General features: G+C 47.8%; 1 protein-coding gene across 1 annotated transcript in view; it reads left to right on the forward strand.

The window, feature by feature from the left end:
• Positions 1-16,155, forward strand: part of Slc6a11 (solute carrier family 6 member 11) — a 115,721-nt gene that overhangs the window by 49,634 nt on the left and 49,932 nt on the right. The window contains exon 6 of the mRNA NM_024372.2: positions 10,658-10,792. Within this exon, the coding sequence (NP_077348.1) occupies positions 10,658-10,792 (135 nt within the window). The remainder of the gene's footprint in view (positions 1-10,657; positions 10,793-16,155) is intronic.

Genomic DNA, 16,155 nt, shown 5'->3' on the forward strand with positions numbered 1-16,155 from the left:
GGGATTCAGTAGAAAGATCTCAAGTAGATGAACTGAGCAGCCTCAGTCCCGCAACGAAGGCCTGATGTAGACATGTACGGTGTTCACCTGTCAAGATCTGAATTTCGTATTAGCCTAGTATTTAGATGTAAAGGACTTGATAAGAAAAGCTTCATAGCCCATGAGGAAGCCTACAGCCCTTAGCCTTGAGCAGCTTTGAGTAAAGGCCCGTCTATCTGTGTTAGCAGCTGCTTCAGTTTAAATCTTATATAGCCCCCTAAGGCCTGTGTGTTAAAGGCCAAATTATCAGTCATGGCAATGTAGGGATATGGTCCAGCCTTTGGTAGGTGGGTCCTAGTAGAGGAAAATTAGGTCACTGGGGGCGTGTTTTTTGAATATGATGCTGGGATCTACACTCATCCTCCGCTCTCTGCATCAAACTTCATCTTCCCACTCTTCTCCCTTTCTCCTCTTTTTTCTCTTTCCTCCTCTCCCCTAGCCTTCCCATTTCCTCTTTCTCTTCTCTGACCATGATGATGATGTAAATGGATCTCCTCTAACTCATATCCCCACCATGATGTCTCTACTGACCTAAAATAACCAAACCAAGCTACCACGGGTCAAAACTTCCAAACCCAGAAGTCAAAATAACACTTCCCACCTCTTAAGCTGTCTGTCTTGGGTATTACATCATGGAGGTGGGAAGCTGACTCCTACATTGACTAGCTGCATTATGAAGTAAGATGAGGCAGAATTAAAGGGAGAAGGTTGCCATTTACTAAAGGCTGATGGGCCAAGATGTAGGACTGACACTGTGTGGACCTTGGCTTGGTTATCTCCCAGAGTTAGCATAGAGGTGGGCACTGTCATTGCAAGAACCTGAGGTTCAAAGACACATCTAATGAGTGGTGTTACTGTCCTCGGTGTAAAGAAAAGCGAATCAAAACCCAGAAAGACATTAGCTGGCAGAAGTCTATTGGATGCACAAAGAAATGCTGGAGACTGGACTTGTGTCTGTGTGGTGTTACTGTTCTGTAGAGTGTTACGTGCCATGTAAGGGTGGTTCTTACAGCCTGGGTGAAGGCAGCCATGATTAAAGAGGCAGCAAGAAAGGGTAGGGCAGAAGCAAAGGCCCCTGGCAGGGGAGAGCAAGAAACAATGGTGTAAAGTTGTCCTAAGGAAAAAACTTGCCACTGGTCCATGTGATGGTCAGGGTACAGGCTTTGGGGCCATGGGGATCTGACCAGGAATCCTGTACTTTCCTGATTGCAAAAGTGTGTTTCCTTTGGGACATGGTCATAGTTTGTTTATAAGTGGTCTTCAACCTCCCTAACACTGTGACCGTTTAATACAGTTCCTCATCTTGTGGTGACCCCCAACCATAAAATTATTTTTGTTGCTACTTATAACTAGTTTTGCTACTGTTATCAATCAGCTGTTATGCACACTTTCTTTAGGCATCTGGGAGTGATGGCTATGCATGTATGTTTATGCTGTGGGTCGTCTTCTCTCCTGGCCCTTTGCTCTCAGGTTTCCCCAGCCAGTGAATGAGCCACTCTTAACATTAGTTTTCCGGTGCCTCCATGTCCCCAGTCAGTACCACGTTCATGAGTGAGGTCATTTCCTAAGTATTTTCCAGAATCACTGCTCTGATCCCCTTGTAGCTGAGATGAGATTGGTGCAGCTTCTGTCTGAAGTCTAGAACCCCTGCTACCTTGTTCCCTACCTGCAAAGACTGCCCATTTGCTAGGATGAGAGGCCACTCCAGCGTTTCTCGTGACTGGATGATGGTGACCTCTGACCCACCTTTATCATCTGCGTGGGAATTGGCTTCTCTTCACAAACTGGGAAGACTCAGGGAACTTACACACACCTTGTATGTGGTAATGTATTGAATGTACAGGTCCTCACCAACACTGCTCTTGGACCCTGGCATGGAAGCTTGAAGCTTTCATTTCATAGCTGAGCCTCTCCTATTTGTTGACACTCCTGGTTGGTTCCAGAAGTAGCAGATGGTGAACCTTAACGGCCTGATTCTGGGATCTTCAGGTCATCCTCAGCATCGCTGTCTGTGAAGGGGGATATGGGTCTTCTTAGCCAGTACCTTTACTTAACAACAAAAGACTCAGACCAGACCCACAGTGGGAACAGTGGTGCCTACACAAGGTCAGAGAGGCAGCTGGTGGCATCTAGATTCTCTGTTCCACTAAGTCCTGTTCCCTTCCTCTCACCTGATGGATCAGACTCGGGAGCTCAGCCCCCTGTTCTCACTCCTGGCTATCTTAGGGTACTGCCCACAGTTTCATAACCTAAAAGATCTTGTCTTCATTTAAGCTTATGCAAAGGCAAGATGGAAGGGAAAGATCTAGCCCTTCCTTTTACCTGCATGATCTGTAGAAGTACATAGTACCTTAGTTTGTGTCTTATTGGCCAGCTATCTTCACGTGACCACCTAGCTGTGAGGGAGGTTGGGATTAGGCAGCTGTAAGTTCTGTTAAGAATGAGGAGTCTTGACTCTTTGCTTTACTCTCTGCTCTCTTGCTCTTCCCCTCTTCCCCTCTGTCCCTTCTCTCCCCATTCCTCTCCCCCACTTCCCTCCACGTGCTCATGGCTGGCCTTTACTCCTCTCCTCTTCTACTCTTCTCTCATTAAACCTCTCCATGTGGACTGGGGAGTAAGTCAGTAAGGAGTTTGGATCCCAGAAGCCACACAAAAGTCTTGGTGTGGCATTGTATGCTGCAAACCCTGCACCAGGAAGGTGAACAAACGGTGTGTGAGGCCAAATAACAAACCTCCATAGCGAGTGACCCTATCTGAGAAAGTAAAGTGGAGAGTGATTGAGGAAGACAGCTGTCAGTAACCTTGCACATACATGCATGCACACTCTAAACAGGGGTTTACTTAGTGCAAAAGAGGGAGTAGATACTGGGGCTTCCTCATGGTCTTCCAGTGAGTTCCAAGTTCTGCTCACCCCACTCAGCTGGAGCCTGCTCTGATGCTGTCTCACAGCATCTTCCTCTCCTCCTCCTTAAACCTGTCTAGAGATGCCAGTGTGACACATGCATCTTATAGTGACACAGCATTTGGTGACAATCAGGTAGTCTATGCTGTTATTAGTCAGTTGCTGCTTATCTTTTCATCTACATAAGCAAACAGCACTGTTTTGTTAAAATAGCTCTGTCGGGAGATACCCTTACTGTCTGTGAAAACATGGCACTACCCAATTTAGATTTAGTTACTTAGAAGTATGTTTCCCCCAAACATACACAAGTTTTGTTAGAATATTCTTGGAAAACATCTCTAAGAGTAGTAAAAAATTTTGGGAAGCTAATTGTGTCCATGGGAACTTCCATGTTTTGGATTTTCATCTTCTCCACATCCAACAAGTCCTTAGTGGAGGGTATGTCTGACTATTTGGTGAAGGTTAGGATAGTCTTCCTTGGGAAGTCTGGGAGCAGTCCTTAGAAATCTGGGTTAGGGAGAGTAACAACAGTCTGTTATTAGTCAAAAGAATGCTTGTGTAATGACTGGATGTCTAGTGCTATGCTTTCTAACCCAGGGGGCAGGTGGCTGTGCTGGAATGACCAGCTGGGAAGAGAATGGGCACAGGGGATTTCACGGGCTTGCCATGGCTGGGGGTAGTGGGTAATGATGACTTCGTGTCAAAATCTAGTCATGCCAGAGGCTCCTGGATAAGAACAGAAGCTGCAGCACAGAGAGGACAAACTTCTGAGTGCTTGGAGCTGTGCTCCGGGACAAGCCATCTTGAAGGTTTCAGTCTGCAATGTATAAAGGGAAACCCACATAAGTGGTGTTGAAGGCAGGCTAGAGGTAACCCTGTCAGCCATCTCTGGCACCCAGGTGCTTAGCTAATGGAAGCATGGTCCAAGGCTCTGGGCAGTTAGTGCAACCCAAATGAGTGTCAGGACCCTGGAGAGCGCCATGGGGTCCTGCCTCTGGGAAGGCTAGCACTTGACAAAGACCACAGGGAGCACCTCACATAGCATCTGTCTGGTCTTTCACTACAACTATAGAAGAAATTCCTCTGGGAGCAAACCCTAGAATGAGCTTTTCTGCATGAAAGGCAGCTGAGAGTATTGCTATATTGTGGAATGGTTGCTTCCTTGGCAGAGTCCAGGGATGAGATGGTTTCGAGTTAGTCCCTCTCAAACTTGCTTCTCTTTCTGTAGACACAGACAGAGCACCCACAAGGACATCCAGCCTTGTGCCAGAATTTATTCTCATCTTAGTTCATCACATTTAATTCTGCGGTTGCCAACCCATTGGTCTTAGAGATGGTTTGCTCTCTGGCAGAAGTTCACAGTTTTCCTCGTCATGTTTGGTAACATAAGAGGCATACTGCCTTTAAGAAGATTTGGATAAATAGCAAAGATTAGCTCATATAAGTGAGTCCATTTGTGGAATACAGCGTGGATGGGCTTAAATTAGCCCATCTGTCCCCGTCTTCACTGTATCATACTTTCTCCCCCAGTGAGGATGGAATCTGCCTGAGCAGTCCACACAGCATTCTGGATCTGCTGACCCTGGGGACCTAGGCCCTTGTCCCCACATCAATTCACTTTCCAAAAGCTTTTTGAACAACACTCCACTTTATAACTTGCCCCATTGTCCTGAAAACTTAGGGAGGGGAGGCCCTTCTGCAAACTCTGTGGCATTCCAAGTGACCAGACAGTCTTCCTGCTATGAAATAAATAGTGTCTTGGAAGTAGGGGGAAAAGCACCCTAGGATTCCAGTATTGGGATGCAAATGAGCAATTAGAGTCAATTAAGACAGGATACAGTGTAATTACCACAACTATTCGACCTTTCTGTGCAGAAGGAGGTGACCTGATGCAAGGGGGTTCAACAATAGTGAAACTCTTCATTAACCCAGGGGTATGCTCCGAGCAGGGAGGCCTCACTGCCTGAGCCTAAGGAGGCTGACAAATGGGACCCTCCCCCCTCCACACCCACCTCCCTGTGTTTGAGCCCCTGTTGGCAACATCAAGGAACAGGCTGGCTGGATGCTACCTTGTCAAAGGACTTACTGTGCCTATCTCAGTCACCCATCATTCAGCACAGTCACAAGCACTGCGAACAACTCCTCCCTCGTCCAGACATATTCTGGGTCCCCAGATGACTTCAAAGGAACCCTACTCCTTGTCAGGGAGGACCTTCATCAAGAGATCCTTGACTCCCAGTGTGTGTGTGTGTGTGTGTGTGTGTGTGTGTGTGTGTGTGTGTGATCTGTTACAAGAATATACCTTGTGATGACCTTCCCAACAGATACACCTCCTAAAATCCAATACTCACCAAACCTAAGTTCACAAGGCTCCCATGTTTCACATGGACCTGGTGCAAAACCATCTTCTAGATGACTGGCATCCTACCCTAAGTTTGTGTTTCTCTCACCCAACAAATAGTGACTGTACCCATCTCAACCAGAGTCCTCTGTGCTCTGGGACCAGTGAGTGCAGTATTAGAAGTGTGAAACGTCGAAGTCCATCCCTCCATTTTAGATATCATGAATGAGCCTTTAAGGCAAGGCAACCATAGTATTTGGTGCTAGGGAGAGGGCTTGGATAGCTCAAGTGATGGGTGACAGGCTTTGAGTCAGGACGTGGCATTCCTTACAACCACATCAGGGCTGGCAGTTTTGTTTGTGTGGGGTAAAAGGGCATTGCTGAGGTGAGCAGGAGATATTTCAAGTCAGCCACTGTGAGCTTCTGCTTCTAGAGCTGTGAGATGGGACAAGGACATCCTGGTGGAGGGCAGAACATGTGACCTGGAGGAAGCTCAGCCAGCTGTGTGGAGACTCAGACACATAGAGAGTGAACACCGTGGGTGGCCTTGAGCTGGCCATGGACTCTGTGGACAAAAGAAGGCTGGGAAAAGGCAAGGGGACTTGGAGGAGCCTGGCATGCTCCCTAGCTGTGAGGAACTGGCGGTGGGGATGGGTGGAGACCTGCCAAGTCACACAGCAAGAAGCGGGATTGGATGCTAGCACTTGCCACCAAGGCTCAACCATTTCACTCCACCCCACCTTGAGCATGGGCTGCTGGCTACGACTCACAGGACAGAGATGAGCCAGATCTTTGTTTCTGAACCTGGGCAGCAGTGTGGATAGCACAGGGTTGTCACAGTGACCCAGAAGGAAGGGAGCGAGGGACCCTTGCTGTGAGTGCAGAACACAGTGAGCCAAACAGTGGGAATTGAGTGTGATGGCATGTGGGGACAGCTGAGGAACGAGGCCAACCTCCCCATCACCCCATTGACCACTTGGAAGCTTCCTGATGTTGTGTAGGCATATTCTGTGTCCATCCCACTTCCTTGGCCTCTGCCGTTCCCACTTACCCAGGGATGCCTGGCTCCAAATCATTTTTACGGATCCGTCTCAGCGACCTGGGAGGCACTTGGCTCAGCAGCCTTCTTTACCTGTTTGACCCTGCCTTGCAGTTATCAGGACTCCAGGGGACCCAAACACACATGCACACTGTTTTCCTTAAGGACCAGACCTGGATCTTACACATCCATTAACCTGCAGGAAACAAGAAATGCACATGTGATATGTGGAGTAGGTCAGGGGTGACAGAATAATACATGGAGGGCTTTGAGGCTGCTGGCAGGCTCAGCTGCAAGGAATGCTGGGATTGATTAGTAGAGTCTGACAAGTGCACAAGAGAAGTGAGTGCTGGCACATGTCATTTGTGGGCAATCTCTTGACAGTCATATCTATACGGTAACAGTCACCAGCTGCTGGAGCTGGGAGTGAGGGGAAGAATCAAAGATAACACAAATACCTAGTCTAGCCAAAAATAGAAACACATGAGAAGGGATTTGGGGAGATGTTACATTTTCGACTTTGATGTCACTCACCCCCCTGCACCCTTTATATCCTTTTTGATGCTCCCACACTTTAGCTTAGGAGCGAATCTTGGGTAACACATGCCAGTCAGGGGTTTCATTCTAGTAGTAAACATGCCCACACTATGGTCTGTGGGCAAATCATTTGCATATTACCTATCTTTTATGGTTTTGTTAAAAGTATAAAAATGAAAGTAGGGACAATGGTTAGGGGGCTTGGCTGTTCGAACGTAATGCAGAAGCATACTCTGGGAGCTCATTTTGTGGCCTCAGAGTCATCACTGAGAACCAGCAGCCATTTAACGGCGCACGCACACCACCACCAGGATGAGTCTCTGTCTGCCATCCACACTGCCTGGGCCCAGAGGATATACTTGGTCAGGTCTTAAATGATTCTCTAAAGGGTACCCCAGTGACCCTATCTACTCAGTAAAGACAACATAGGGAAACTGGCAAATTCAGCCTCATTAACGTGGTCCTGCAGGCTGAGGATGAATTCCTGTGAATGTGAGTTGTCCTTGTGCTTAGCATTCTCATCTTTCCGCTGTGAGAGCAAGGGCTCATGGCCGCTAAGCTGGAGAAAGAAATCTGGGACATGGCAGCTCCTGCCTACTGCACTGATTGGCATGGTTGTTTAGTTGTTACCCTAGCTGAGGGCACCGAGGTTGTTACCCTCCTCCTGACTTGTAGATTTGAGCTGACTTAACAGTATTCGAAAGAGTCAAGTGTGTATAGACAGGGGCCAGTGAGATGGCTCTGAGGGTAAGGGTGTTTGCTGCCAACCTTGCAATCTGAGTTCAATCCCAGGGACCCATGTGAGAAAACTAACTCCTGTAGAACGTCCTTTGACTTACACCCCTCCATATCCCTACATACACCCATACTCATAACTACACACACACACACACACACACACACACACACACCAAATAAATGAATAAATCAATATTTTAAAATATTTAAAAATTTCTTATTTTAAAATTATATATAGATGTGGGGGGTTCGGTATGTGTGCACATCCACATGCGTGTGGGTACATGCACATGAGTACAGGTGCCCTCAGAGGACACAGGTGTCAGATCCATAGGAACTAGAGTCATATATGGTTGTAAGCCACCTGATATGAGAACTGGGAACCAGTCAGTAAGCAGCATCCCTCCTGTGACTTCTGCATCAGCTCCTGCCTCCAGGTTCCTGCCCTGCTTGAGTGCTTGTCCTGACTTCCTGACTTCCTTTGGTGATGAACAGCAATGTGGACATATAAACTGAATAAACCCTTTCCTCCCCAGCTTGCTTTTTGGTTATGGTGTTTCATGGCAGTACTATAAACCCTGACTAACATAAATTGGTACCAGGAACGGGGTATTTCTGACAAGTTTGGGGGAGGATTGTAGAAGGATTTTGGAACTTTGGGCTAGAAAGGCTATTGAGTGTTGAGACCACAGTGGGATGTTCTGGAGGAGCTTGAAAATTAAAAATGTTGTGAGCAGTGCAGAAGATGGACGCTCTGCTTGGGTCATCTGGAAGAGCAGCAAATGAAAGTACTCTTAACTCCTGAGCCATCACTCCAGCCCTAAGAAGCGTTCCTTACAGAATATGTGTGCAATGCTGAATATCTGTCATAGACAAGGCCTATGAAGCTATGTGGAAGAGGAGAGTTTTACAGCAGTCAGCCTGTTGGCCAATGGCCAGCTACAGCCATGACTGACCTTTTTTCTTATTGTTAATATTGACTACCTACTCCAACTGTGTGTCTGAATTGCATGCCCTTTTCCTTGAATTACACTTCGTGGCATTGTATATGACAGTATGAGAATGCATTGGTCATACGACGTGCCAGGGAGCCCATGGCTCACTTGTCAGCTTAAATGCAGGCATTGGTAGACTGGGGGCTAAGTGAGCTATCATTGAAGAACACAGATAGCACCCACAGAAGGTGATCCAACCTTCCAGGTGTGTCTGGATGATGCATTGTCACCATCTCTGCTGATCCTTGTGTCCTCTTGTTCGAGGACTGTGTTTAAACATGCGTTTTATGCTAATAAATAACTTCTCTCAAGTGAGAGAAATAATAATGTATTTTCACAAATGTTGTGATGATCTCATGAGTGGAATATTGGGATGTTCAAATAGGAGACCTTGGAAGTAAGTCGACCTGGCTGTGAATCCATACTTGGCCATGATTCGTTAGCTGTTTAGAAGCTCCCTTCTAAACAGGAGTGGGAGGTCCCCAAAAGGGACAGTGCAAGTGATTAGAGAATAGAAAATGACAAAGGAGAAAAGGCTAAATGTGGCAGGACTCTGAGTCCTGCAGGGTCCTCCAGTGGAGGAGGGCTGGCACCTATGTGGGGACCCAGGGCTGGGGTCCAGAGGTTGGATGGTTGGCCAGCTCTGTGTGAGCAGTGTTCAGGAGAGGGCTCCAGGAAGGTTATGTGTCCTTGAGTGCACAGTCTCTCTACTGGCTCAGCCTCTCTCAGCTTCTCTGGGTTGAACCATTGACCTCCTTGCAGACCAGAGCCAGAGAGCTCCAAACCAGTGTGGGGTCATTCCTGCCCTCTTAGCTTCCTCTTCTACTCTCGGCTCCACCTCCCATCTCCTTTCCTACCCCCATGTCCCAGCCTATCTTAGGTTATAAAAAGAAAAGATTTTTACGAAGAACAGTTCTTTTCAAAATTGCAAGTCTTAAACCATTAGTGAATTGTGAAATGGATTTAAAAGAGTCCCAGCCAGGTTTAAACAGAGATGAAATAGAGGGCCAGCAGGATGGCTCAGCTAGGAAAGGTGCTTGCTGCCAAGCCTGACAACCTGAGTTCGATCCCTGGGGGCCACATGGTGAAAGGACTCCTGAATGTTTTCCCCGACCTACATACACATGCCATGTCATGCACACACACACACACACACACACACACACACACACACACACACACACACCATACAGTAAATAAATACATTTTAAAATGAGTGGAGTCAGATAGACAACATTATCAAGTGACCCACCTGGAACTGTTTTGAGAAACTTCTTTCCCAGAGCTCCAAGTACAGGGTTGTAATTTCAGTGTCTTTCTGTGAGTTTGAAACCCACTGCTGTCAAGCTCCTCATATGCCCTCTGTACACGCTCCCCTGAGGAGTGGGCAGAGGGAGACAAACAGGTTCTCCCTCCCCTCACAAGGTTTAAACGTAGGACACATTGTTGCTGACCATATACAACCTTGGAAGATCCATCTCCTGCACAGGTTCCTCTTGATTGACGGGGCTGTCACACCCAACATGGCAAAGACGACCAGGGAGGCACGGTCATCCTACTCTTTGCCTCTCTGACGTTAGTTTAGGTACTTGCTGTCAGTACAGTCCCACAGGAGCCACATCTGTGAATTCGGAGAAACCCAGATAGAAATAATGAATGGATGTTTGCATGGGAACTGGATTGTAGGCTTCCTTCCTTGTAATTGTTCCCTAGATAATGCAGGGTGCCGACGGCATGGTGCTCGCATTGTATCGGATGTTGTCAGCTGTCAAGTGATGACACGGAGAACTATGGAGCGCTCTGCAAACACTGCACGTGATGTGAGAGGCATGCGCATCCATGGCTCCTGGCAGCTATGGAAACAAGACCCTGAGGATGCTCAGGGCCAGTTGTCTTTCTGAGACTGGGCTGTGCAGATGGATACAGAGAGCATGGTCCATGCTTCTATTGACTTCAGGGCAGCCTCCATAAAGGATGGCGTGCATCGTGCAGAGGGAGCTGTGCCGAGTGAGATAAGACCACTACTACCACCCCTGCCTACCTCTTGTCTCTCTTCTCCAACGCAGGTCGTGTATGTCACTGCAACCTTCCCCTACATCATGCTGCTGATCCTCCTGATCCGAGGGGTCACGTTGCCGGGTGCCTCGGAAGGCATCAAGTTCTACCTGTACCCTGACCTCTCCCGGCTCTCTGATCCACAGGTAAGGGCTGCAGCTCAAAAGCACAATGTCACCCACCAGCCACTGAGGCTGATCCACTCACCCACCAGGTAAGTAGGTGGAAGCCGGTGGCCTCCTCAGGATGAAAATTATTAATGCATCCATTAAACACATAGGAAAGCAAGTGTATTAAAACATTTAACTATGTGACCTGGTAACATAGAAGCGTCTTGGTGTGTGCCTTCAACATATGATCCCACCTGCAATGTCTGGAATCAAACTTATCAGGTTTGGGATTTTTCTGAGTTTTGGAATATTCCATATATTTGATGAGTGTCTTGGAGGTGGTACCCAGTTGTAAGCATGGATTTATTTGTTTCATGCATATCTTCTATATGCATTTTTAGTTGTGCTGTCTGGGAAACAAAGTCTCTTGCCACGAGCTTTTCTACTTGTATTATGTTGACATTCTGGAAATTTCGGATTCTGGGTTTTGGGATCAGGGATGTTTTGGATTTTTTTTTTGGTGGGATCATGTGATCATCCAGTATCATGATTTCAAGGCAACACTCATCATAGATATTGTATTTTTATTTATTTGCTTTTAATTTTAATTAATCAACTAATTTTGATCATGTGTACATGTGTGTATGCTGCGTATGTGTGGGCGTGGGAGGAGGGCACAGGCGTCAGATCACCTGGAGCTGGAGTTAACAGGTGATTGTATGCATCCTGATGCCGGTGCTGCGAACTGGATTCCAGTCCTCTGAAAGAGCAATATGTGCTTTTCACCACTGAGCTATCCAGGCCTCACTATAGATATTCACCATCATATCTAGGCTTTCCTTCATGAGAAGTCTGTGGCTTGTTGCCACACTCACAGTCACAAGTAAAGGACATGTTAAACTTCATTTAGGAATTGATTAAATCTTTTCGCTATTTTCCCCTGCCTGGTGTTGCAGACCTGTCAGGGGTGTCTTGGGGAGAAAGGGGATATTTTCTATGACTGGCTTTCTTGGTAGAATAGTTCACACCCGAACCTGCCCTTGACCCCACCTCCACATAAAGAATTGGAGAAATCGGCTCACCTTTAGTCAGGCCTGGATTATTCTAGTCATGAGTGGCAAGTGTTTATGCCTGAGCCCCTCTCACTGCTCATGGCGAAGAGCCCGGGAGTGTATTAAACAGAGCCCCCTCATCAGCCGAGCCCTCAACCTGCACCATCTGCCTGAAGCCTTCAGAGAGTTTCCCAGACACTAGCCTAGAGCTCACTGGAGTATTCCTCGGGTGTGCCCAGGCTCACAGGAATGCCAGCATAGGAAGCTACTTGCTCAGAGTCAGTTCGTCCACCAGGAAATGCCCGTTTTATATAGAAACAAACACACATGAATCACATGGAATTGGTGTTTCGCTTCCAGTCAGAATTTGGTGCTTCCGAGTGATTTTAAGCCTGTAGCTTCTGGCTCCCTCTGTCTGGGCAGTGTGGATGGAAAGATTTGCAGAGCACAGGTTATTTACCACAACTCAGAGGTGTCTGTGACAATAAGTGATGAGGCCAGTGGACTGGGACACGTGCTCATCTTTGCCAGTTTGCTATGTCTCTGAATGCTACAGGCAACTGAGTCACACTCCAAATCACAGGAATCCTCAGGAAGAAAGCAATTGGCTCCTGTGTGCTGTTGGCCTGGCCAATGACAGCTGTGACAGCAGCGGCTCTGCTAACCCAGCAGTTTGGGGTTCATACTTCCCATTGCTGCTCTGTCTTCCCTTGTGGGGTCTACAGGTCCTATATCCATACAGAGCAAGCTCCTGCCTGTCTCCCCTGGTCACTGCCTTCTTCCTCCCTGGCCTTAAGGTCAGCAAAGAGACCACAATCATCCCCCATGACATCTAGACCTTGACAGTCATCAGGGTGCCTGGAGCTGTTGAAGGTGCAGGCCTCAGGGCTCACTTTCAGTGGGTCTGGGGTGGCTGAAGGACACTGAAGTAGGAGCTTACTTAAGTAAGGAGCTTCAGGGATGAATCTGACTCCTGGAAAAGGTTGGAGGCATCCAAGTGCCACTTCCTCAGAGCCCTACACTCACACACAGACACATGCAGATACACATGCAGAGCCAGACATACAGACACACACACACACACACACACACACACACACACACACACACACATACTTAGAGAGAGAGAGAGTCAGAGACAGAGACAGAGACAGAGACATACAGACACAGAGAGGGAGAAAAACACAGATGAACATGCATGCACACAGGTAAAAATGCTCACGAGCACACCTGTGATCACACAGACACACAAGCGCACACGCACACACATGCACACAGAGGAAACAAATACACTTGTTGTCTTAGTCAGGGTTTCTATTCCTACAGAAATGGTGCAGAGGTGGTCTATTCCACCACGACCAAGAAGCAAGTTGGGGAGAAACAGGTTTATTCCGCTTACACTTCCACATTGCTGTTCATCATCAAAGGAAGTCAGGACAGGAATTCACACAGGGCAGGGGCAGGAACTTGGAGGCAGGAGCTGATGCAGAGGCCATGGAGGGGGTCTGCTTACTGCTTTGCTTCCTCTGACTTGCTCCACTTGTTTTCTTATAGAACCAGAACCACAAGCCCAAGGATGGCACCACTCACAATGGGCTGGGCCCTCTCCCCCTTTGATCACTAATTGAGAAAATACCTTACAGCTGGATCTCATGGAGGCATTCCCTCAAGGGAGTCTCCTTTCTCTGTGATAACTCCAGCTTGTGTCAATTTGACACACAAAACCAGCCAGCCCATGGATGCACACATGCACATATAGCTACACACAAAAACATGTACATGTGCACATGCATCTATACAGAGATGGACATGTACATACATAAGCACACAGTTGAATACACACGTACACACAGTCTGAAAACATAGATTGAACCTGTGGCCTAGCAATCTACTCAGCTCTTTTTCTGACCGTCTCAGGTTTGCCTTCCCAGGTCTCCTTCTGAGTCTCAGTTTCTCTATCAGTGGCCTGAAAAGGTTGGAACCAGCTGGTAGGTTTTCCAGGTAGATTTTGTGAGAGTATAGTCTGGCAAAGTATGGCCTCTGCTTCAGTGCCAGCCCTCTGCTTGTTTTCACATTGTTTCTGGAGAAGGCTTGCAGCTCTGCTTCAGTGTGGCAAAGAAAGAGTTGAACAGCAACACCTTGTGTGGACATCTGGATTGGGGATTCCACAACCACCCACATACTCTGGGAGTCACTGAAGACCCCCCAGGCTCAGAGGCGGTTATACACAGAGATACAATGTGTCCCTGTCATAAGAAATTGCTACATCATTGGACACATAGAGAACATCCTAAAGGCCGAGTCTCAGACTCCAGCCACACCTGCACTTGGCCCGCCTCAGAAGCACAGCTTGCATAGCTCACACACTTACCTTTCAGTCCTCGGCTGACCTCTGCAGCTTGCATAGCTCACACACTTACCTTTCAGTCCTCGGCTGACCTCTGCAGCTTGCATAGCTCACACACTTACCTTTCAGTCCTCGGCTGACCTCTGCAGCTTGCATAGCTCACACACTTACCTTTCAGTCTTCGGCTGACCTCTGCAGCTTGCATAGCTCACACACTTACCTTTCAGTCCTCGCTGACCTCTGCCGCAGAGTACCCAGTGCTTTACTGATCACCAGATCCTATTGTGCCTTTTCTGTTCCCCACTCTGTGCCCCTGGTGTTATGCAGGTTACTGCTGTCCCCTCACAAAGACAGGATTGGCCCCTCAGTGGTTTAAAGAAATGATACCTGACCCCTCCAGGCTGCTCTCTGGCCAGTGCAAAAAACAGCTGTTTGAAATGTGAATCTGATTGGCAGCTCTTTGCTTAAACCCTTTCTGGGGTGCTCATGGTTACTCGAGTAATTCCGATTGCTGCCCCACTCCCCAAGACTTCTGGGACCTGCATCTATACTGTGTTTTTCCCATCCCTGCTTTGCTTTCTAGCTCTGTTTGTTCCAGATAAGAGCCTCCTTTCTGGGCCTCAAACATATGTGTCCTTTCTGTCCCAGGACCTTTACACATGCTGTTTCTTTACAGACAATTTTCCTTCTGTCCCTAACTCCTTACCCTAACATTCACTCAACCTCTAGGACTCAACTGAAGCAGGATTCACCAGGCTGTCTGGTTTGGAGGGGTCTCAGCCTGGCCACTCACCTTGTCTCTTCATTCTCAGTGCCAAAGCCTGTAGGCAACTGCATCTGACCCTCACTGACCCTCACCTGCCTTCTCAGGCCTTCTTCCACCTGACGCTCCATAGCAGGTGCTTCTGCTCCCCCTGTGCATGTTAGTGCATAGGCTGGGGCTGGGAGTCGCACTACTCCGCCCTTTATTTAGAATGTTGGGACCATTTCAGTTTCCTCATCAGTAAAATGGAACTAGTTCCTTTTATTTGTGGGCATGAAAAGATGGCTGTGGAAATTGTTTTAAAACGTGTAATGGTGTGCATGCAGCTATTGTAGTTGCCAGAAGAATCCCAGAATTTAAGACCTCATCATGTCCTCCCTAACCCCTGTATCTCTTGTCAGTCCTCAAGCTCCTTTTCCACCATTGATGATATCGTAAAGGCTTCTAGGTAGGACTTGCAGTCCTTCACTGTAGTGTAGACTTAGTGAGGCTGGGGTTGTACCTGCTTACCCACTGTTGGATTGCCAGCCCCGGGCACAGTCTATAGTGAGGTAAAATGATCCGTGAGTATATCTTGGAAGGAAGATTGTTGATCCCAGTAGTGCTCACTGCCTGTGTCATGGCAGCCCAAGTTCCCAGTACATCTGAGCATGCTCTTCAAGAAGCAGTGACTTTGGAATACTCAGTCTACTGTCGCTGTGCAGCTGCATGGCTCCCATCCTGTGTCTTTCTCTCTTTCTCTCTCTCTCTCTCTCTCTCTCTCTCTCTCTCTCTCTCTCTCTCTCCCCCCCCCCCCTCTCTCTCTCTCTCTTTCTCTCTCTCTCTCTCTCTTTCTCTCTCTCTCTCTCTCTGGCATCATGACTCTCACCTGCCCTCTAGGGTCTTCCATACAGAGCTGCCCCAAAGCACAGATGCACACATGTGCCAAACCCCTTGTATTCCCTACTTCTGCTGCCCAGCCCCAGGCCTGGCACATAGTAGGACCCTGAGCCATGTTGTCTTGTGTCTGGCTCTTAGTAGGACAACTCAGAGCCCCACACCCCAAGGGGAAGGTGGCTTGGAAGTAGGAACTGAGGTTTTTATCGAGGATCCAACAAAACACATTTCTTGTGTGATACAGCACAGCTTGCCCTGTGCTTTGCATTCCATGGTCAGAACTTTCTAAACTTCTGTTTGTCTTCACTGTTAGCCCTGGAGTGTGAAGGGCTCCAACTCCTTTTTCACCCCGTTAGATTTT

Source organism: Rattus norvegicus, chromosome 4, assembly GCF_021556685.1.
Source record: "Rattus norvegicus strain SHRSP/BbbUtx chromosome 4, alternate assembly SHRSP_T2T, whole genome shotgun sequence".
NCBI classification, from domain to species: domain Eukaryota; kingdom Metazoa; phylum Chordata; class Mammalia; order Rodentia; family Muridae; genus Rattus; species Rattus norvegicus.